Source organism: Herpailurus yagouaroundi, unplaced genomic scaffold (genome assembly GCF_014898765.1).
Source record: "Herpailurus yagouaroundi ecotype Mexico unplaced genomic scaffold, PumYag 190, whole genome shotgun sequence".
In the NCBI taxonomy this organism is placed as follows: domain Eukaryota; kingdom Metazoa; phylum Chordata; class Mammalia; order Carnivora; family Felidae; genus Herpailurus; species Herpailurus yagouaroundi.
The window spans coordinates 33372838-33397346 of record NW_024412421.1 but is presented as its reverse complement, the minus strand read 5'-3'; the positions used below and the strand labels follow the sequence as shown (position 1 = coordinate 33397346).

General features: G+C 49.9%; 1 protein-coding gene across 1 annotated transcript in view; it reads right to left on the bottom strand.

Annotated features, from left to right (window-relative positions):
- Window positions 1–24509, bottom strand: part of CDH13 (cadherin 13) — a 1040036-nt gene that overhangs the window by 30958 nt on the left and 984569 nt on the right. Inside the window, exon 11 of the mRNA XM_040443437.1 lies at window positions 2500–2642. Within this exon, the coding sequence (XP_040299371.1) occupies window positions 2500–2642 (143 nt within the window). The remainder of the gene's footprint in view (window positions 1–2499; window positions 2643–24509) is intronic.

Sequence of the window (24509 nt, the reverse complement as noted above, 5' to 3'; positions counted from 1 at the left end):
GACTTCACTCATATGAGGACTTTATGAGACAAAACAGATGAACATAAGGGAAGGGAAACAAAAATAATAAAAAAAACAGGGAAGGGGACAAAACAGAAGAGACTCCTAAATAGGGAGAACAAACTGAGGGTTACGGGAGGGGTGGTGGGAGGGGGGATGGGCTAAATGGGGAAGGGGCTTAAGGAATCTACTCCTGAAATCACTGTTGCCCCGACTGCTAATTTGGATGTAAATTTTAAAAAATAAAAAAATAAAAAATGGGAATGGGGTTACAGAACTGTGTTGCTTTTCCTCAACTCCTCCTTCATCACTCCGTAGGGATCCCCTTGACCAAGAAGCTCCCTGTGACCAGCACGAAGGCTGGACAAGGGCCCCCTCTGGGCTTAGTTCCATCAGAACAGTTATGACATTGCACTGTGGTCTTCTTATTGGCCTATCTCCCCAAATCACTCATTAGCTCATGGAACACAAGGCCCAGGCATTATTCAACTCTGGGTCCCCCGGACCAAGCCCGGCGTCTGTGGACGAATGTCTGTGTGCTACATCATCGTGCCATTTCCTCCTCAAGAACCTATGGGGTCTTTTGGCTGCCGCCTCTGTGAAATGACTCGTCTGGATGTTGAGACGCTTTGAAGATATGACTGTTCGGCTTCCATCCAAACAGGTTTCCACTTGTTCACTCACAGTGGATGTACCGCTTCTCTCTCCCTTTCTTACCGCCCGCACCACACTCCCTCCTAGTCTTGGTTCCTCTGCTCTGTGTTCTCGGGCACCTTTACCTCCTACCCTGCCACGGACGCAAATCCTACCTGCCCTCCAAGGCCAAACTCAAAGGCTGGCTTCACCGTGAAGCCCTGTCTGCCTATCATACACCACGCCGACCGTGCCCTTCTCAGACACCTGATCCCATAGGCGGCTTGCACGTCAGTACCTAGCACACCGAGACGGAGTCTGAGAGTTCTTCGTTCACCTGTTATCGAGTGTAACGAAGGGCACGTAAAAGGCCCTGTGAATACTCATTTTGATATACGGGACTCCAAACTGAAGCCTGGGGCACGAACCGCGGGCTTTTGAGAATAAGAGGGAGAGCAAACCTTCTCAGGGGATCGATACGACAGACATCTCATCCTCACCAGCTTAACCTCCAAACCGGCTCTGACCCCCCCATCTCAGCCAGTGGCAGCTGCTGTTAGATCTGCGTCTGAAACACAGAGACTATCTCCAGAATCGGACCTCCTCTCTTCTCCTCTGCCATTCCAGGTCCAAGCGCCCGTCATGCCTACATGGTCACCAGTCTCCTAAGAGGTCTCTGTACTTGTGTCCTTGTCCCCCACGTCTGCTCTCAACAGGGCAGCATGATCCTGTCACACCGAACCCTACCCGGCCCTTGGCAGCGGCATCCCATTTCACACACAGTGAAATCGGAGGGTGGTGTAGGGCGACCACGTTCCCGTCCCGCCCACTCTCTCTGGTCCTACCCTCTTGGCCCTCTGGCTCCTCCCTTAGAGAACTTCAGGGCTCCCTTCTCCACTGTCTTCATGTTTCTACTCCAATGTCACTGCTCCGGGGGGCCCCCGAGGGCTGCCTCTTGAGAACTTCAGGACCCTGTCATCCACAATCTTTTCTGCATTTCCTTGTTTCATACATAAATAGTACGTTCTCATCCCCCCAACCCCCAAAGTGTACTACGTATTTTACTCAATTTTCTTCCATTCTCTGTGAGCGTATCAGCGGCACAAGGAGAGTGGGTTTTGTGTGTTTGCTGCTGTATCCCCAGCATCCAGAAGGGAGTTTGGCACCCGGATGTTGCATTATTAGCTTCTGAACGAACAGCAATTGTTCTGCGATTATGAAGCTCCTCGCTGAGTGCACCTGATGTCTTTCCATGGTCTCCTGTGATAACAGGATAAACGCTGCGGGGCCAATTCAGTCGCCAGGTTTGGCGAGGCCCTCTGGGACAGCATGATGCCAAGACAAAGGACGTCAACGTGCCTTCCTGGCCCTGGCGCCTACCCCCGACGAAGCACAGTGAGCTCACCACCCTGACCTCTAACTGGACAAAGACTGGAGACCCCGGCGTATAACTGACTCACTGTGTGTTTATGCACTTGCTTTTCCTGCCCCCGCCCCCCACATTTGTATTCTTCCCAAGAACACCTCCAGGTGTTATGAGAGGAAATGTAACACGCGAAAATACACTTACCGCTGAGACGTATACGCTTGGTGGCCCTTTAAAAATTACTCACCACATTGGGGCGCCTGGGTGGCGCAGTCGGTTGAGCGTCCGACTTCAGCCAGATCACGATCTCGCGAGATCTCGCGTGATCTCGCGTGAGTTCGAGCCCCGCGTCGGGCTCTGGGCGGACGGCTCGGAGCCTGGAGCCTGTTTCCGATTCCGTGTCTCCCTCTCTCTCTGCCCCTCCCCCGTTCATGCTCTGTCTCTCTCTGTCCCCAAAATAAATAAACGTTGAAAAAAAAAATTTAAAAAACATTACTCACCACTGTCGATTGCCAGAAAGAGGGCAGCATACACGCTGTTGTGGACGAATGGCGACTCACGGTCCAGCACTGCCGTGGTGTCAACGGTCCCATTGATGGGGTTGATATTCAGCCAGCCGGCTGGGTCCTTGTAAACGGAATACCTGGAAGAAAAACCCCAACAACATCGTATTACACTCAGCACAGATTCAAGAAATGTTCACCGAGTACTGGGCACAAGCTCTCACGCTAGGTGCCCGGGAGGGAGGGAGGGAGGGAGGGAGAGAGAGAGAGAGAGAGAGAGAGAGAGCGCACACAAGCAGGGGTGGGGGGTGGTGCAGAGGGAGAGGGAAAGAGAATCCCAAGCAGGCTCCGCACTGTCAGCATAGAGCCCAGCCCAGAGGCTTGGATCTCACAAACACGTGGGATCATGACTTGAGCCGAAATCAAGTGTCCATGGCTTAACCGACTGAGCCACCCAGGTGCTCCTGGGAAATTCTTAATACGACCCCCAAAACATCATTACAGTTAGAGTTGTTCATTTAGGAAATGATGGCTGACCAACACCGTGCTGAATATTTGGTGCACGCACCACCTTTGTGCCTCACGACAAGCCTGTGAGGAGAGAGCTCGTATCTGCCGGGTTCTCACAGAGGCAGAGTTCACGGCCGTCCAAGTCCGGGTTGTGTTTCTTTTATACCCTGGGCGTGTCCCTGTGCAGAGCCGGTGGGAGAATCCCTACCGTGGAGATACGGGTAGGACCCATGGACGCCTGGAGGCAACAGCCATTACCTCTGATGGAGGGTAACCCTGGGGACCTCACAGAAGATGTAGCATCTGAACCAAGGCTGGAGGAAAGGGTAGGGTGCTGTCAGAGATTGAGAGGGCAGACAGGTCAGGAAGAGAGAACAAAACGAATTAACACATGGAACAGAGAGATTCACTATGTAGCAGGATCTGTGCACAGAGACTCGTGACACTGAGGCTTTTCTTTCCAGGAAGCAACTTTATTCGTGCCGGCACGGCTCAGTTGGGTTCGTACCCAAAGAACTGAGCCCCAGATACCACATCCTGTATTTTTTATACATTTTCTATTTCTTTGTCTCTCATATATGGTAACGCACAAACATGCAGTCTGATTAAGTGGTCTCATGTTACAATGTCGTGAGGGATATTGTCATGTACGCGTGTAGCCAGGGTGCCTTGAGTTTTTTTTTTTTTTCTTTCCCTCCCCATAAGGAGGGGACCCTACCACAACTAGAGCATAAGCTCCACAAAAGCAAGGACATCTGTCTGCTGTCATGACAACAGCTCTGAAAACATTGCTCAGCACATACACAACACTCAATAGACAGCTGCTGAGTGAATGAGAGTTTAGGTGTCAGAAGGTGGATGGTTGTGGTCCGAACATACCTTCTCCAGGGGACACTGAAAGGAAATGAGTTTAGATAGATTATAAAGACCCTGAACCACTGTTGTAAGGGGTTTGGATTCTGGATAATGGGAAACCTTCAAAGAATTAAAAAATGTTAGTATTTTTTGAGGGTTTTGTAAAGGTAACCCATTCTCATTCTAAGAAGTTCAAACCAAATGTGCATTAGGTAAGAAATGAAAATCCCACCTACCAGGGAGATTCTAACTGAACAGGACTCCGATTTCTTTGAACCAAGGGGCTTGGGTAAAGGGGGACTATCCCAGTGACACATGGCAATTTCTCCAATCACTCTGATACCCGAGCCGGAGAGATGCTTGTGTTTTCCTGCCATTCCCCACCAATCTTTGGAATATATGCCCCTGAAGAGACATGAAAACTGATAGGTCATCAGTCAGGCAAAGGTGCCTGAAGTCGATCATCTCTGCCCTATACTGTCGGCTTTGGTTCTGAGAATGTTTAAAACCCGATTGAACCATTAAGAGTTTGGGGCAAATTGCCGTCTTCGTCTTCACAGTGGAAAAGATGTCACATCTTAATCCTGGGGACCTGTGAATGTTACCTTATGTGGCAAAAACCTTGCAGGGATAATAAAGTGGAGGATCTGGAGGTGGGGAGGTGATTTTGGATCACTGGGACTATCTGCAACCACAGGTGTCCTTCTAGGAGGGAAGCAGAGGGACATGTGAGACACAGAGAAGAGAGCTAAAGCCCCAGTGACCGTGGACGCAGGGACTGGAGTGTTGCAAAGGAGCCTTCCCTGGTGTTTTCAGAGGGAATGTGGCCCAGCTTGATTTTGGCCCAGTGAGGCCGGCTACGGGTGTTTTGGACTCTAGAACTGGGGAGGAATCAATTTCTAGCCCCATCAATTTTTTTTTTTTAATTTTTTTTTCAACGTTTTTTATTTATTTTTGGGACAGAGAGAGACAGAGCATGAACGGGGGAGGGGCAGAGAGAGAGGGAGACACAGAATCGGAAACAGGCTCCAGGCTCCGAGCCATCAGCCCAAGAGCCTGATGCGGGGCTCGAACTCACGGACCGCGAGATCGTGACCTGGCTGAAGTCGGACGCTTGACCGACTGCGCCACCCAGGCGCCCCTAGCCCCACCAATTTTGTGGTGATTTGTTATAGCAATTTGTTACGATCATTTGTTATGGTGACGACAGGAAACTAAGACAGTGGGTATGACATCCCCACTTACAGACGAGGACACTGAAGAACAGAGCACACACCTACCGAGGTCATAGAGTCGGAACGCGGACCCAGAGCCCCGGCTCTGAACCCCCACTCTAAGCTGTTTCCCAGCTAACTTGCTAAAGCGTGGTCAAAAGATAATTGCCGAGGTCTAAGAACGGGTTATCTCCAAGGACAGAGCGAGGATGACTCCAAGAGTAGTGGGTCGCTTCTTCGTGAGAAGGTGAGACTCAAGGAGCTGTCCACACGTGTGTGGCCAAGGAGGAGGGGAGCTGCCATTCCTGACTTGGAGGCGATCTCGGGGACCGGGCAATGTGACTGCTATCCGAGGGAGGCTGTGGTCACAGAGAGGAGGGGTGCTCAGCCTGGGGCCTCGAGAAGGGAGCTGAGGAATGAGAAACCACCGGAACAGCCTCCAGGAGACACGCAGCGCCGCACACGCGGTCCCAGTGTGACCACCAGCTAGGGAGACCCTTCCACTTGCTCCCAGGCTCTGTTGCAGGCTCAGCACCAGCCCCTGGACGTCCCCGGCCTTCCGCTGGGCACTGACAGACCCTCCAACATAGCGTCTCGCTTTAGTTCAGAGAGAAGGACTCTGGTTTACTACAGTCCCTCGTGAATTTGGGGTCCCGTGAACAGAACTGAGCACCTCTGTGTGCGCCAGCCAAATCAAATCACATTTTTATTTTGCAAAAGCAGATGAGCCAGACCCTGGACTGCTGAGCAACACCAGGGGTGGGCCTTGCTAATGCTTCCTACAAGGCATCAGGTCTGGTCTTTCTAGAACAACCTCAGGGGTGCAGTGCCCACTTAATCATGATAAACTGAGTGTTTACTATGCACCAGGCACTTTTCTAAGACTGCCCTGTACCTACTCTTTCAGCCTCACATTAACCCTGAGAGGCTGATAATATTATTATTCCCATTTCACAGACGGGGAAACTGATGAGATGCTGGATGCTATAGATCTTTTCATGGTCTTACTTTTTTTTCTACTAAACTCCAGCCTGTAGATGTCTTAGTTCTGGCAGAACTCCTATCATTTAAAATCTACTATGCACTTAATTTTATTTATTTATTTATTTTTAATTAAAAACAAAAAATTTTTTTTTCAACGTTTATTTATTTCTTGGGACAGAGAGAGACAGAGCATGAACGGGGGAGGGGCAGAGAGAGAGGGAGACACAGAATGGGAAACAGACTCCAGGCTCCGAGCCATCAGCCCAGAGCCTGACGCGGGGCTCGAACTCACGGACTGCGAGATCGTGACCTGGCTGAAGTCGGACGCTCAACCGACTGCGCCACCCAGGCGCCCCTTAATTTTATTTTTAATGTTTAGTTTTGAGAGATAGAGAGTGCGAGCAGGAGAGGGGCAGAGAGAGAGGGAGACACAGAATCCGAAGCAGCTCCAGGCTCCGCGCCATCAGCACAGGGCCCGACGCGGGGCTCGAACCCACGAACCGCGAGATCATGACCTGAGCCGAAGTCGGACGCTCAACCGACTGAGCCACCCAGTCGGTCCGGCTTGTGTGTTTGTAAAAAAACCTTAAGTAGAATTTTTATTATATTTTTATTATAGTTGAACATCTGACTTTGCCTCAGGTCACGATCTCGAGGTTTGTGAGTTCGAGCCCCGCGTGGGGCTCTGCTGACGGTTCGGAGCCTGGAGCCTGCTTCCGATTCTGTGTCTCCCTCTCTCTCTGCCCCTCCCCTGCTTGTGCTGTCCCCTAAAATAATTAACTATAAAAAGATAACATAAAAACATCTGTCGCTCTTTTCAACATCGATTTATATCTCCACCTGCAAACTTCTACTTGTCTTCAAAGACCAGGCTGAAATGTCCCTTTTTGGTCATTCTGTAAGAGCTCCCCAGTAAGAATTAGTCACTTCCTCTTCTAGGTCTTTGCTGGGCACAACCATAGAGTAAAAAGCCTGTTGGAGATAATAGGGGCCCTTGCAGGTCGGCTACTTTCACCAAAGTCCACTTCAAGATGTCAGGATGAAGTTCAAGTGCCATACTAGCACATACTGACTGTGCCCGGCCCCGTGCCCAGGTCGTCAGAGTCAGCACCAGGCTCAGTTTTGGGGTTCCCAGCAACCAGATGAAGTTGGCATCATCCCTGTGTTACGGACGAGCTCACCAAGGTTCGGAGAGGCTTAGCAACTTGCCCAAAGCAGCACCGCCAAGAAGTGGCAAGAAGTGGCAAGAAGTGTTCCCATCAGGTGACAAGTTCACGGTGGATCCAGGAGTGATTTGAGATAGTTCAATATTTGAGATAATGAAAAATTTAAATGGACCGTATTTTATTCCCTGATGACTCAAATCAGAGTTTAGAAGGTAAATAAAAATGAATTAAATTATCTAGGCTTTTCATGTTGGCAAAGAAACAGTACTCTTTGTTTCTCGCTCAGTTGTGGTCTTGGTCTCCTGATGCTGCAAGTTTCACAGGATGATGGACATTTCTGCTTCTTCTCTTAGATAAGGAGCAGTTCTATTCAGCGGAAAGCTTTACAGACGTGAGCTTGGAAGCTGGCCCCGGTGCAGTCAGCCTGACCCCGTCACCCTCCCAGAGAAAGCAAGGGCCTGAGCGTTTTACATGATAGCTACTCACGATTTTTCTTCCTTAAAAAACCAATCAGGTATCCATTGCTGCGGCTGTTTTCTTGTGATGTCACATGGCCTTTAATTTTGTCTCCCTCTATTATTTATTTTGTTAGGCGTCTCTTCCCATCGGAGGCCTTGGGGAGGCATGCCCTTGTCCCGGGTCTCCACGATGCCAGCTTGCTGTTTCTACTCAGAATCCCAGCCCCGGACAGAGGACAGGGGCCACCCCACTGACGGAGCCCAACGTCGTGTTACCCTGTGCCCGCACAATGCAAGCCAAGAGCTGCGTGCCAGAGCCTGAGGGTAGGTGTGATTTTTCCCCAGCCCTAGAGCTTTCCACCCCACAGGGGTGAGCAGCTTGAGCCAAGCCGCTTTTCCACTTCCGGGGTGATGGGCCCTTTTGTCAGATCAGCCCTTCTGACCAATTCGCCAGACGCTCTATGTAAATTTCTGACATTTTCAAAGCTGTCTTTTTAATAAACCTTTTGGTATAAAAACACCAGCGTGCAAGATGTTTTCCGTGCTTTTAGGCCTGAAAAATGCATACGGCTTATTAAATTGGAATTTCCGGGCAATTTATCTGTAATGTGAACTTTGCTTGTTACAGGGGAAGAAAAATCAAATTAAAAACGGGACTCATTTCAGTCTGTAATGTAGCTTCTCAGGAGCTGCTCGAGTGCTTTCGGAGATTTGGCCTTTTCTGGGTATCGGCCTCGGCCGACATGGGGCAGGATAATTAGGAGGATCAGACCGTGTGGGGACGTGGGGTGGGGCATGTCTGACCATGCTTGGGCCCTGCACCTCTCCTGGGAAGCAGGCTTACTGTCAGCAGGGCCCCAGCGGATCGGGAAGGAAACTGCCAGGCCAGAGGCCAGGGCCCGGTATTTCCTGAAACGGATTTCCAGAGCTCGGGCTGCCCGGCTCAGACCCTCATGGGGCCCTGGTAGCAATGGGGAGGAGGGAGAGACTCAGAAGGTTCGGCAAGTCTCTTCTGTAAGCTTCTTGGGTTCTTCTGTGACACGAGGGATCTACATTTGTTCAGCACGGACACCAAAAGCACACGGGTTATCACGGCCTTCCTTTTGTGTTAGACTTAATGTTACAAAGCAATATACTATTAGGACGGGAATACCCAAGAGGACCAATGCCATATAGTAGAGCACCAGAAATAGGCCAGTTATGTAGACAGGTTGACAAACAGATACAGATGTGGACACAGATATCGACTATAATATATATCTACCATCTATAATTGCTAAATCGAGATCTGTCAATCTATCTAGACAGACATTTTGTATATACATATATGTACGCATAGCCATATATACGTTTGAAAATTTGCTATTGGCTATAGATGGCGTGTTAGATTGTTTGGAAAAGCTAGATCATTCAACAGACTCTGTTGACTCGTTATCCATTTGGCAAAAAATAAGCTGGGTATCTTTCTGATGTATTGGACCCTCGGGCATATTAGAATATAGGTGAATGTCTACAGAGAGGTCTGGGTGTCTATTTACAGACAGGTAACACGGATCACTTGGGGAAGGAGACTTGGGTTGGGGCTGGTGTCAGAGGAAGTCAGTCTATCGTACATATATCGTACATATACGATAGAGAAGCACTTGTCCAGAGCAAACACTCATGGGGACCCGTCAGAAATATCCTGGCTGGTATCATGTATCGTAGGGAGGGTGGGTTTTTTTAGACCTACCCATGAGTCTCACTGTAGTTCACTCTCAAAGAGGGGCCGGCAAGGACGGGAGGGCCTAGAAAAGGAAAGCTAAGAAGTGAAGAACACAGAGGCATTTTATATTCCTACCGATGGAATATTCGTCCTGAAGGAGGCAAAGAGCCTGTAAAACCACAGGGAAGGAAGGAAGCAGGAGGCATACCTTCAGCCCCCCACTTAACTCCAGCCCAACGGGCCCCCTGTGTCAGATGAAATAGCTGCTCGGGTGATTCGAATCAACGCCTTTCCATAAAAACAGAACTAGAGTGTAATAGAATTCCCAGCTGAAGGAAGTGTGTGGTTTTGAAATGGTTCACGTAGCTCTGGCTGTCACTGCAAAGGAAAGGCCCTATTTCCAATCTCCCGACCAAAATACACAGAGCAGACTAAAGGGCCAGCGAATCTGACAATCCTGGTTGAGTTAGGCAGCCAAAGCCCATCACAGTTCAGGGCTTGTGGAGAGCCCAGGGGCAGAGCCAAAGACACCAGTCTCAGTAACGGGGAGAACTTTACAAGGAAGGGGAGAATGCCACAACTGGCAGATGTGGACAAGAGGAGTCGCCCACTGGGTGGCCTGGGCAAGGAAGACAGGGCCAGAGCTTGCCCAGCCTGGCATGGGGCATCAGGCGTCCACGGCCCAGTAACAGCTGGGGACAGGGTAGGAGCTCTGGGCACCCTCTCAAGCCTTCCCTGGACCCCCCTCTCCCCAGTATCCTAGAGTTCCTGGCGGAATCTCGTGGCCATCCTGCATGGGGCTATACCAGATTCCAGTTCTGACCATCATGTTCTCTTGGAGGCTGCCATCTTTAGGTGGCACGAGGGCAAGGCTTGGTTAGCTCTCTCCAGACATTGTGACCCCTACCATGACAGTAGGCAAGGCACAGCCATACCCAAGGAGGTCACCTTCTGCCCCTGCAGTGGACCAAAGTGGGTTTGGTGGGAGTCCGTTATCTCTGGGCTGTTACAGGAAGTAAGAGGGAAGAGCCTAGGGATCATGGTTTGCTTGGACCACAGCACTGTACCTCTTGGCTTCTATTCTCCTTAGTACAATCCGTTCTCCAAAGAGCAACCAGGGTGACCGTTTTCAGTTTTACATCACATCGTGTGAGTCTTTGCTCAGGATCCTCCAATGACTTCCCATGGGGCATAGAATAAAACCCAAACTCCTGGCCATAACATCCAAGGCCCTAACTCCCCACACTCATTTCCAAATGACTTCCTTGCCCTCCCGCCGTTTGGAGGCATACGGGCTTCCTTTGGTTCCTTGAAAACACCAAATCCATTCTAGCCTCAAGATTTTCCATTTGCCTCATGGAATGTAGCCGCTTTAGATGTCCTCATGCGTGTCTCACCACCGCTGAGGGTTCAGCCCAAACACTGAGACCTCTCTGTGCCCGGAGAGACCGCTGTAAGTGCTCTATCTGAAGTCTGTGCCCTTACCTGGCTGGCTTCCCAGCATATCGTGTAGGCTCCTTGGGGGGAGTGACTGTATCAATCTTACCCAACTCTCTGTGTCTAGTACCTAGAAGACTGCTTGGCACTCATGGTGTAGGGTGAATGAATGAATGAATGAATGAATGAATCAGAGTACGAGCCTTCCTCAACATCCTTTGCCCCATGTCCTGGGTGACCCAGAGTTTTAAAGGAATTTTGTCCTGAGGCGCCTGTCCGTCCCTTCCCCATGGACAGACCTCTCTCTCTCGAGAAGGTCGCCAGACCATCTCTCTCTCATGACAGCCAAACTCCCCCCTAAATGCTGCTCCAGACACCCCTTCGGTGCCAGCTTCCAGAGCCCTCTCCTGGGAGTCACGGAGAACACGCTCAATTCCCCAGCAACGAGGTGTGACAGCACATGTGAGGTGCTGTCCCCCAGGGATGCTTGCTAGGGACCCGGTGTCCAGGGTTTTCCCGGTGGAGGGGGGCAGTGCCGGTCCTGCAGGCACCCTCTGCCTGGCATGCAGCAAAATCACTGGGTTCCAGACGGACAGCAACCGCTCAGCATAAGCCATATTTGTTTACGCAGACACTTCAGGCACCGGGGAGCCACTCCTGCCATTGAGGGTGGCGAGAACCCTCCAGAAATCCAAGTTTTCAAGCACCAGCGGGGAGCCAACCCAGTAAGCAGACCTTTCTGGAGACCACGGACTCAGGCTTGCTGTGTGTTAACTCTTTTCTGCACGGTGCGTGCTCAGAACAGGGAAACTGACAGATCAAAAGAGATTCGACTCGTTTTTAGAAATCATGTACTTTCTAGTTCTCCTACCACCTTAATTCTAGAGGCCATGTATATATGTGTATATATATATATACATATATATATATGTGTATATATATATATATATAGAAGGAAGCTGGACGTCACAAAGGAACGTGTGTTGATAGGTGGCTCCAACCCCTCTCATGTTCACCTAAGGACACACTGACTAGGTCTCGTGTGTTCACTGCAGAAAATTCAGGCAATACAGACGAGCAAAAAAGACTACCGTGCAAACCACCCTGGTCTACCTTCAGAAACAAGCACCATTCAAATTTTGGTCCGGAGGCTTCCAGCCTATGTAGACATATACACACGCACACACGCACGTTTCTAATGTGACCCCACTACTCACTCACTCATTCTGAGTAAATATTTACCGAGTGCCTCAAGCACCAGGCACCAAGCTTGGTTATGAGTCCGCAGCGGTGGATTCCCTGCTTTTCTGGAACTTCTACTCCAGTGGGCGGAGAGGATCTTGCTTAGTAACTGCACAAATGGCTATTTCGTTACACTTGTGAGGAGGGTGGCGAAGGCAGTATTCACATAACGCTGCGTTGTGTGCTATGAGGGTTTTCTACCTTCAGTGTTTCTTTTCTGTTGTATCTGGAATGGGGAGTCCGCGTTCGTTGATCAACAAGGTGATGCCACAGGATGTATGCACATGATTGAACGTCATTCACTGCCCATCGACCTGGGAGGTAGATATTATCACCCCCATTTTACGGATGAGGAAACAAAGGCTCAGAGTGGGCCAGCAGCTCGCTCATATCATGTGGCTCTTTTGAGAAATTATTCATTCATTCATTCATTCATTCATTCATTCTTTCTTTCTTTTTAAGTAGCCTCCATGCCCACCATGGGGTCCAAACTCACCACCTCGAGATCAAGAGTCACAAGCTCTACTCGCTGAGCCAGCCAGGTAGCCCTCCACCAGCCAGGTGGCCCCTCGTGTGGCTTTTAAATGGCAGAATGGTGGCTCCAGTGCGGATCTCTCTGTCTCCTGAACACAGTCGCTATGTTTTGTTGGCCTTGGAAGTAGCCCATGGGGGGTGGGGAGTTTCCTATGCCATTGGCTCTCCAATCTTGGCATACGTCACAGTTACTGGGCTTGTTGGGCATGAGAGGGCCTTCTCATTTTTACCAAGCCCTCCAGCTGCTTCTGGTTCACCAAAGCTTGAGAGCCACCGTTCTGTGAATCGGGATCAAACGCAGAGCTGTGCCCTGGGCTGTGTCCTGTGGTTGGGCTTTCCCTCCCGTGGGGTAGGTGGGGGGGGGGGGAGGGGGGTCTCGGAGCTCCATGAGCTTGCGACTCCAGGATGGTAGCATTTCCTAAGAAAAATCCCAAACACACACACACACATCCAAACTATTAAATTGACATAACCCTTTCTTAAAATCCTGTTTATAAAAAGAATCATACACATTCAAGAAAGGCTTATTACCATAATAGAGCACCTGCGGGTGAGTATAATACATTCATCGCTAGAAATTCGCAACTAGTAGGGGCTTAAACTGTTTTTTGATTGGGAGGCTCATAATGACAACTGCTAAGTTAAAGTAAGACCCGCCGCGGGGACAAACGTCTCAGCTGTGACGGGGAGATCTGCAGGAGCTGAGGTCTGTCCGTGATGGACTCTAATCAACAGGCACACTCAGGCACTTTCTGCTTTCACTAGTTGGGGAGAGAGGGGCCGGCTGCCGCGAACAAAAGCACTACTGAGTGATTGCTCACCAATCGGGGGTGCGCCTACAGGGGACCCCTTTCCTGCCCACTCCCGACCTGCTCCTCGGTTGTGACGACCCCCCCCCCCCGGGAGCTAGCAGCTTGCTGGTCATCACGTCCTTCGTCTCTGATACACCCTCACCACCTGTTCTGGGAGAGACAGGTCCGTCCGCTTAGTTTCTCCCAGCAAAGGTCGTGCTCTGGTCTGAGGCCACTGATCCCTCGCTGTAATTTACAGCGGCTGTGATGGGACCTTTAGGGCCTGCGACAGGACGTTGCTGTGACCGGGCTCTTTCTAGTTGGGGCTCCATCCCCATTGCTGAAAAAAGGCACGAAGTCCTCCGACCGCTGCTGGCTGCTTGCGGACGTTTTCAGGGCGCCTTGCATTACTGCCTCGAGCCAAACTGATGGCAGGGAAATACAGAGCAATAGAGCAAACCAGAGTCAACCTGGGAAGCCAGGGATTTAACAATGTTGGAAAAGTCAGGGACGTGGGACCCTGATGTGGTAACTGAATATGTGCCTTCATTTAACAAACTGGGACCTCAGAAACTCAGGATTTCTGAAATCCAAGGACCCGCTGGTCAACTCTAGATGAAAACACGAGTGACCATCTCCAATGTTGGTAAAAATATTAAACGGATGCTTTAAAAATGCAGCCACAAGATGGCTTCCATTATTAATCTATCGTGATCACTGTCATGAATTTCATCACTAACAATCAAGCCTGGCTCCTTCTACATGCATGGTCAGGGCCACGTTAAATTTCCCGCCGCTGTGCGTCCATGTCAGGGGGCTTTTCCCAAGCACTAGAAACAGCGCTCAGAAATAAAGAGAATGACTTGAGAGCTCGGTGCAAGCTGGTAGGATGTAAACTTTCCTTGGTGTAAGGATATTTACACATCTTTGCTCATTACAGTGATGATCTGTCTGTGTCCCTGGGTCCGAGAGTGCAAATGTACACAAGGCTTGTGCGGGTTGTTCATCAACTGAGGGTCCCACGGGCAGCGTCATGAGGGGACTCCTGGCCACGTCTGTCACTCTCTGTAACATCCCACCCGGCTTAACTGCGGTCAGCAGACTTAGCATGTTAGTATCAGTGACCGGAAACATCCAAGCACTACATGAGTCCCGCATGGGGGACACATGGTCATCTCACAAAAGATGCAGGGGCCACGAGGAGACATCAACCCATGTTGGACTGTGTAGGGACCCCAATAAACCCAGGATAAGCAAAGAAAGGTGAAGTAGAGAGAAAAGCCGGTCAACAGAGGAAAAAGAAAGGAGATTCAGTTTATAGGGGCCTCGCAGAATGGAGCCCTTGAACGGCTTGGAAGGCCGCGCCCCCCCCCCGCGTGGGGGAATGCACCACACAAGCTGAATGTGGAGTGTGGCGTGTACTGTCGTGGGATGTTAGAAAAGTTACTTCAAAGGCAGAGCGACGGTTCAGCAGTGTTCACACCGAGAATAGTTGACGGCAGTGAAAACGAACGTAGAAACAAACTTATTTGTACCAATTCTTTCCCCAAATAAGATCTTAATTGAATTTTTTTTTTTTTTTTAGTTTTGCAATGGATTTTGGTCCTCACTTAAAAATTCTTTTTTTTTTTTTTATTTTTTTTTCAACGTTTTTATTTATTTTTGGGACAGAGAGAGACAGAGCATGAACAGGGGAGGGGCAGAGAGAGAGGGAGACACAGAATCGGAAACAGGCTCCAGGCTCCGAGCCATCAGCCCAGAGCCCGACGCGGGGCTCGAACTCACGGACCGCGAGATCGTGACCTGGCTGAAGTCGGACGCTTAACCGACTGCGCCACCCAGGCGCCCCTAAAAATTCTTTTTTAAAGTTTATTTTTGAGAGACAGAGAGAGACAGAGAGAGAGAGTGGGGGAGGGGCAGATAGAGAGAGAGGCACACGCACACAGAATCTGAAGCAGGCTCCAGGCTCTGAGCTGTCAGCACAGAGCTTAACGCAGGGCTCGAACTCGTGAACTGCGAGATCATGACCTGAGCCGAAGTCAGACGCTCGACCAATGGAGCCACCCGGGCTTTCTGGTCTCTACTTTATTATTATTTTTAAAAATTTTTTTGATGAAATTTATTGTCAAATTGGTTTCCATATAACACCCAGTGCTCATCCCAATAGGTGACCTCTTCAATGACCATCACCCACTTTCCCCTCCCCCCACCTCCCCATCAACCCCCAGCTTGTTTTCAGTACTTTAAAGTCTCTTATGGTTTGCCTACTTCCCTCTCTATAATTTTCCCCCCCTCCCCCTCCCCCCTGGTCTTCTGTTGAGTTTCTCAGGATCCACACAAGAGTGAAAGCATATGGCATCCGCCTTTCTCTGTGTGACTTATTTCACTTAGCATCACACTCTCCAGTTCCATTCACGTTGCTACAAATGGCCAGATTTCATTCTTCCTCATTGCCAAGTAGTATTCCATTGGATAGATAAACCACATCTTCTTTATCCATTCGTCAGTTCATCCTGGTCCCCACTTTAAATCAATTCGTTGGCAGTGGCCCTCTTCTATTCCCGGGCTTATTTATTTTTAAATTTTTTATTTTATTTTAGAGAGAGAGAGAGAGAGTGAGTGAGCAAGGGAGCAGAGAAGAGGGGCAGAGGAAGAGAAAGAGAGAATCTTAAGCTCCAAGCCCGATGCAGAGCTCGATCCCATGACCCTGGGATCATGACCTGAGCCAAAACCAAGAGCCAGACGCTCAACCGACAGAGCCACCCAGCTTCCCCCCTACCCAGCTTCTTTAGATAAGGGTTGTGGGTGGTCCCTGTTCTTCAAGGACTTGTGATTCGGAGCACGTGAGCTGGACAAAGGTGTGGTGGGGGCAGGAATCTGGGGGCTCTGAGCCCCGTGCTGATCTCTGCCCACATGCCCCCAGCTGGGATGGTCAGGACCTTGTCTCACCACATGCCAAAAATCATTCTCAGGAGTAAAAAACAAACAAACAAACAAAAAAAAACACCTGCTAAATCCACCTCCAGAGAACCTGCCACTTCTTCCTGGAGAACCTTCACAGGTTTGTAAATAGTTAAACCCTAAGCCTGGTTCTTTATCCCAGCCTCCCCTTTGCCCCCTGTCAGTACCTTCTGTCTTTGTGCGTTTCTAATATGGTGACAGGCTTCTGCTCTCTCACTCAGGCTTATTAAAAGGAGGTTCTCACCTTAACACCCCATCAGGTGACGTTTAGGCTGTGTGATAGGGATGTGCCCACCAACCCATCCTTAACACTACTAGGGCCTAAATACGGAGGGTCCACGTGGCATCCGTCTAATTATTTAAGAGTTTCAGTCTAGGGGCGCCTGGGTGGCTCAGTCGGTTAAGCATCCGACTTCGGTTCAGGTCCTGATCTCACGGTCGTGAGTTCGAGCCCCGCGTCGGGCTCTGTGCTGACAGTGCAGAGCCTGGAGCCTGTTTTGGATTCTGTGTCTCCCTCTCTCTCTCTGACGCTCCCCCACTCATGCTCTGTCTGTCTCAAAAATAAATAAAAAATGTTAAAAAAAAAAAAAAAGAGTTTCAGTCTAGCTCTGACAAGGGCCCAGCTGCCATGCACCCCCAGAGCCAGGCAGCCTGTTGCCCAGGGCTTACCCTCATGCAGCCATGGAGGTTGAGGGGCCCTGGTGTCCCTGGACCAGCCCTTGTCCTGATAGCCCATCTACTGGGCCTGGGTGGAAGGCGGGCCGGGGCCTAGGACCCCGGGCTGGTGACTGGAGGCAGCACTGTCACTTTAACGGGCCTACCAGAGTGCCGCCATCATACCCGCAAGGAAGGGGCAGAGAGCCGTGTCTGGGGGCCTGGCCTTGCTGCACACTCACTCTGGGAGACACGGGGTGACCCAATTTCAAGAAAAGCAGCCTCCCTTTCTCTGATTTCCAGGACACAGGCTTGGCTTTCCTCCTTGCTCCACATGCATGCGGATTCTCTTCTCCCGACATCCTCTGACTCCTGAGGCCATCGCCTGCCCTTCTCATTTGGTCAGCCGATGACCAGACTTTAAGAATACTTTCTTACAGGGGCGCCTGGGTGGCGCAGTCGGTTAAGCGTCCGACTTCAGCCGGGTCACGATCTCGCGAGATCTCGCGTGATCTCGCGGGAGTTCGAGCCCCGCGTCGGGCTCTGGGCGGATGGCTCGGAGCCTGGAGCCTGCTTCCGATTCTGTGTCTCCCTCTCTCTCTGCCCCTTCCCCGTTCATGCTCTGTCTCTCTCTGTCCCCAAAATAAATAAACGTTGAAAAAAAAATTTTTTTTTAAAAAAAGAATACTTTCTTACAAAAGCCAAATAAGATCAAGTAAAATAGGGTGTTCCAGAGTTTGGGACGGACAGCGCGAGGCCCAGATGGGGGCATCTGGGCCAGGGGCGCAGTTTCTCCGGATGGGCTGTCTCGAAGCAACAACCACGCTCAGGGGGAGAGCCTCGGGGATGTCAGAAGACCTGCGTGCGACAGTTAATCAAGCCCACTGCGTTTGCTCTCGGAACTTATTTTTACTGGGTGATTCATTCACACGCCGCGGCCTTTGCTCCCGCGCCCGAGTCTTTGAGCTCAGCCCAGACCAAGCTAAGCGGAGGGATCGGTGTTTTCGAGAAGTCGATAAATGAGGCCAGCGGCCGCAGGGACTGCGGTGAGATGGGTGGCTGAGCCTCACGTGATAACTTGAAGGTCAGCGAACACAGACCGGTGAGCTGCCGCAGAGGAGGTTCTCACGGGCAGCCGTGCCCGGCTCAGGTGATGGGCCCTCTCCCCCTGGCGAAGCCCAAGCAGCAAGCGACCCGCAGACGCTGCTCCTTCTGAAGGCCAGGTTAGGTGAGGGCCCCGGGGTTCGCGGGAACCCGCAGAGTCCGGGCTTCAGAGGGAGGGACGTCCCCTGGGAACCCAGTCCAATCTCCTGGACACGGCTCCTAGCCGAGGGGGGCCGTTCCCCAAACAAGTGATTCTGTGGGCTACTCTGGCAGGTTATGTCCCACACGAAGCCCTTGGAACCACATAGGCCCAGCCCTGGGGTTTGACTTCGTACATTCGCTCCATATATATAATTTTTATTTTGAGAGAGCAAGCGCAAGCAGGAGAGGGGCAGAGAGACGGGGAGTGAGAGGGAGAGAGAATCTTAAGCAGGTTCCATGCCCGGCGTGGAGCCCGACGCGGGGCTCAGTCTCACGAGCCATGAGATCATGACCTGAGCCGAAACCAGGAGCTGGAAGCTTACCCCACTGAGCCCCCCCAGGCACCCACGTACGCATGTTTTGAACACGTGCTTTGCGCCCCATGCTCTGTTAGGGCCTGGGGGGCCTGCAGTGAACAAGGCAGGAAGTTCCCTGCTCTCCTGATGCTTCCCCAAAGGCATTTACCATCTGACACTCCTCCCCATCCCACCGTGCTGTGCGATTTCCGGTTGGCATATACCGCTCTCTCTGCAAGTGTCCTGATGATGTGGTCATCCATCAAGAGAAGGGACATCACCTGTCTCCCCACCGGCACGTAAGCTCTCAAGAGGACAAAGTCCTCTCACTGCTGTCCTCAGGGCCCAGCCAACGGTAGACTTTGAGCGAGTATTTACTGGATAAATAAGTAAGCCGTAGGGTTGAGTTGAGGTGAAATCTAAAAAGAGAAGTCAGGCCACACAGAACATTCACTGTGAGCCCTGTTGTTTTATGTGAAAGGCAGTATTTACAGTAGGCATCTCCTGACCGCTATTTCTCATGCAGGATTTACATCAATTACGATCCCCTGAGATAGCCCATATACGAGATTTGTACGCATTTTACGTGTTTTCCTGTCTGAAATCTAGAAAGAGGAACATTTATATTTTCTAGGTGAATCGACCTCCTCTAAAGTGGTTCCCAGAAGACTCAAAAAGAACCAGGTAATTCTTTGCGCTGGTCTTGACTGTTTGCATTTTAATAAGACCTGCACGTATGTATGCTTTCTGCGTTGTGAACTTTTCATGTAATTGTGATTAAAATGAATCCTTGGTTTAGCCCAGTAGGTGGAGGTGTCTTCCAAGTTTGTTAGTTCCTAAAACAACATTCTAGAAGGCGATAAATGAAAGCCCATAAAACTGGACATATTCTTGGATCCAGAATAAATCTTTTTTTTTTTTTTTAAATTTTTTTTTTCCACGTTTTTTTAAATTTATTTTTTGGGACAGAGAGAGACAGAGCATGAACGGGGGAGGGGCAGAGAGAGAGGGAGACACAGAATTGGAAACAGGCTCCAGGCTCCGAGCCATCAGCCCAGAGCCCGACGCGGGGCTCGAACTCACGGACCGCGAGATCGTGACCTGGCTGAAGCCGGACGCTTAACCGACTGCGCCACCCAGGCGCCCCCAGAATAAATCTTTTAAAAAACAACTTAGCCCAGGGGCGCCTGGGTGTCTCAGTCGGGTAAGTGTCCCACCCTCGATTTCGGCCCAAGTCATGATCTCTTGGTTCATAAGTTCGAGCCCCATGTCGGGCTCTGCGCTGATGGTGCAGAGCCTGCTTGTGATTCTCTCTCTCTCCCTTTCTCTCTGCCCCTTTAGCACTCTCTCTCTCTCTTTCTCAAAATAAACAAAAAAAACTTGAAAAATAACTTAGCCCAAAGAAAGAGCTAAAGGGAGCAATTTTATAAAGATGAGAATACATCTCATCTAATAAAGTCAAAGCTAGCCCTCCTGTGCAGAACTTCTCAGAACCTTGACTAAGCAGGTTCATAGCATGAAAGGGTCTGAAAAAGGGCCTCAGAACAAAGCATTACTCGGACTTATTTGTCAGAAACATTTAGCTACGAGAATGTTTCTTCCATCACGGTTCGTTATGGAAGAAGTTTAAAGAATACCAAGAAACTGCTGAAAGTGACTAGTGGCCCAGAAAATGAAACGGTACGCAGAAAATGAAAACAATGATGGCCATGATGTGCACGGCAGGATGACCAGGCATGTGGAGACGACAGCGAAAAACCCCATCTCTCTACTGCATGGGAGCACGCGCGCAACCGAGAAGACCCCAGGCAAATATGGGGCACACGAGCCCTTCTTAATCCAGGACGTGGTGCGTAATCCCAAACCCGTCTGCCAACCCGGCTGAGAAAACCACCCCAGAAGGGAATGTTGTCGGTGGCATCTGTGTTCAGAATCATACCAGTGATGAGGAGACCGACAGGAAAACAGAGGTTGCTATTTACTGAGCACTTACTTGTGCCAGAAACGCCCTGAGCGTTTGACAGGGTTTAGCTCCTTTAACTCTGACAATAGCCTCATGATGTTGGTGTTACTGACCCACCGTACAGATGAGGACCCCAAGGCACAGAGAGGCTAAGTAACCTGCTTCAGGTCACACAGCTGGTAAGTGCTGGAGGCCTCCAGGCCGAACATCTACATTCTTTTTTTTTTTTTAATTTTTTTTTTCAACGTTTATTTATTTTTGGGACAGAGAGAGACAGAGCATGAACGGGGGAGGGGCAGAGAGAGAGAGGGAGACACAGAATCGGAAACAGGCTCCAGGCTCTGAGCCGTCAGCCCAGAGCCTGATGCGGGGCTCGAACTCACGGACCGCGAGATCGTGACCTGGCTGAAGTCGGACGTTTAACCGACTGCGCCACCCAGGCGCCCCATGAACATCTACATTCTTAAATGGGATGCCTCGCTGGCTGACCTCGGCCTTAAGAGTGGTTGTGTCTGGGGTGCCTAGTGGCTCAGTCGGTGAAACGGCCAACTCTTGACTTTGGCTCAGGTCAAGATCTTGCAGTTCGTGAGATTGAGCCCCGTATCAGGCTCTGAAGAGCCTGCTTAGGGTTCTGTCTCTCTGCCCCTCCCCCGCTCGACCCTCTCTTTATAAATAAATACAACTTAAAAAAAAAAATAAAAGATTAGTTGGGTCCACGTCTGGCTAGTGGGATTTGTAGCATTTCTATTTTTGATTATCAGAATTTCTAAAATTTCTACCTGTAGTCCTTTTACAACAAGGTTTTTTTTTTTTTCTCCAATAAAAAACTAGTAATATAAACATGTCTTCCTTTACAGCTGCGCATCTCCATTTCCGTCCTGGCAAAGTCAGTGTTTCTGTCCTCCGTGCAACCTTGCTGTCGTAGCGTGGGTGTGTATAGGTATGTCCAAAAATAAACACGCATTATATGGGCACATAACCCTGTATATGGGGGATACACACAAACATAAGGTGTTCATTAGGTACTTGTTATGGATTGAATGTTTTTTGCCTCTCACCTTCACATTATTTATTTATTTATTTATTTATTTATTTATTTATTTATTTATTTAGAGAAAGAGAGAGAGAGAGTGCAGAGAGCGAGGGAGACAGAATCCGAAGCAGGCTCCAGACTCTGAGCCATCAGCACAGATCCCGACGCGGGGCTTGAACCCACGAACCGCGAGATCATGACCTGAGCTGAAGTCGGATGCTTAACCGACTGAGCCATCCAGGTGCCCCAACGCTTCTGTTCAAGCCCTAACCACCCAGCGTGGCTGTGTTTGGAGATGAGGCCTCGAAGGAAGTAATAAAAGTTAAATGATGTCACCAGGGTGGGGCTTTGTTCTGATAGGACTAGGGTCCTGATAAGAAGAGACGGGGTGGGTAGCAATCTCCTTCTCTCCGCTTGTGCACCTGGAGGAAAGGCTGTGTGAGGACATGGTGAGAAGAGGGACATACGCAAGCCAGGAAAAGCGCTCTCACCAGAAACGGAATTGGCCAGACCTTGATCATGGCCTTCCAGCTTCCAGAGCTGTGAGAAGTAAATTTCCATCGTTGAACTCCTGGTCTATGGTATTTTGTTACTAACATACCACTATATAAATATTAGGTTGACCATTTTCATGGTCAAAACCTGTCAAATAGCAACAATTCATACTGTCCAATCTAATATACAAATGTATACACAATGTCATAATTGTATATACATGTCATAATTGTGTGTTTCCCCCCTGCCCGACAGAGTTCTCTGAGGGCCAGGAGACGTGTCTTATTTTAATTTGTGTTCTCTTCTCCCCAGGGGTCCTCTGGCATTTGGTAAACACGGTGACTGATGAGTAAATTACTAAGATGAGCATTTTGAATTCCCGTTTCAACAGCGCCTTAATACAGTTTATCAAGTTTATAGTATATCAAGGCTAGTTCACTCATTTAAAAGAATTACTTTGCACATATTGGCAGGAGCTATTGAGCCGCTGGCCAAGACCTTTCCTCCTTGCTTCACAGGGACTCAAATTAAATGTGTCCTCACAACACACACACGTGCCCACACACACTTACACAGCCAGTGTCATCCAACCCTCCTAGAGTCCCATCACCACTCTCGCACGCAGGCTTGTGGGGCCACGTCGCCCCAGGTCCCTTGTGTGCACCGAGGGCTTAAACCCCAAGGTCAAGGATGGGTTCTGGAGGGAGAGTGTCTGGATTTCTCTACTGTCGCACCACGCTGGCTCCTGCCCTCCCAGACCACCGCCCACAGCATCTGAGCACATGATGCTGCGTGCTGGGGTCCTGCTCCTGGGAGGGGCCGTGGCTCTGGAGACAGCCACGTTTCAGTGAAGTTTTCGCTGCGCAAAAGACAAAGGAAAGCACCTTCCTGCAGGCATCCGGTTCTTCCCGGGAGATGCATGAATCAAGGGTGACCCTTAAATCTTTGAAACCCTCAACAATGGGCAAATGAGCAGAGACAGGAGGAGGTCGCCATCCCCCAAAACTACTCGTTTCTCTCCCTGGCTCTTTCTGCTTGGACAGTTGAGCTAGGGTGTCAGCGGGTCCCTTCAAGGGACCCGTCATTCCCACACCCGGTCAGTCCCCTGTCCTCGTGTGTAGAACACAGGCTTTCTTGGATAGCTCTTTCAAGCCTCCTTCACCATTTGAACACAGTTTTGTGTTTCAGAACCCCTAACGTCAACTGACTAACAGTCTTGGCTTTGAAAATCCCCTACGTTGACATTTTATTTTGCAAAATTGAGTATTTTTTCCTTTTGATTTGGGAAGAGTGCAAGTTGCTCCCTTGAGAACCCACTGAGGCAGTGATCCATGGGGTAGATGAGGTGGTTTGTGGAAAAGCAGGTAGAATAAAATGTTCGAGTCCAGGTGATGAGTGCACAGGAGTTTGCTGGAAAATTCTCTCAACATTTCTATACATTTGAAAGTGTCCACACGGTTGAGGAAAAAGAAAAGAATGATACATGCGTCTTTTCTCGAGACACAAAGCAACGTCCACTGTCTTCTTACTAAGGGTCCAAGGACCTAAGGGTCTAAGATTCCATTCATATGTAGAGTTCACACGAGGCAAATCCAGAGACAAAGTCCGTGAGTGGTTACCTATGGCAGGGGATGGGGGCACTAAGGCTGTGGCTAAGTAGAGTGGGGTTTCTTTCCAGGGGGTCGGAGGAGAAAATGTCATAAAACTGATGGTGGTGGCAGTTGTACAACTCTGCGAATCCACGAAAAACCACTGAATTGTATAGTTTAAATGGGTGGATTGTGCGGGATATCAATTATGTCTCAAAAAAGCTGTTAGAAGGAAAATACCTTCAAGGAAGTGAGTTCACCATGGTTTTCAAGGTTATTAGAGCAAAGCCAAAACAAACCAAAGCCAAACACGCTTCCCATGGTGGTCTTCAGAACAGTCTAGAGCAGCAGAACTCAGTAGAATTGCAGAGTGCAAAACCATGACAGAGGCCTTTGGATGGTCTTTCATTTTTGCCTGCTAGGCATGTGTGGACTCTCTGAGTCACCTCTAAGGGGTCTTCATTCATCGTTGTAGAGATGGGAGCAGAATGAGCCAAGGTAAATGAATGAAGGAATGAATGACGGAAAGCATACTGAATGAATGAGCGAGCAAGCACTTTGCTCTTGGCGGGGCCTTTCCTATCAACCCAGCCAAGGTCTTTGAATGAATGTTCACTGACTCTTACATGAGGGTGGCAGGTGTTTCCATACGCTGTGAGGGTCCTTGCCTCCCCCCAGCCCCAACAGGACTCTGGTCCTGTCCCAGACTTGGCCTGTGCCATTACTCTCACTTCTGGGCCTCAGCTACCCTATCTACAAAAGGAAGGGAGTGTTAAATGTTCTCTAAGGTCCCTTCCAACGCTAGTAAATTACGA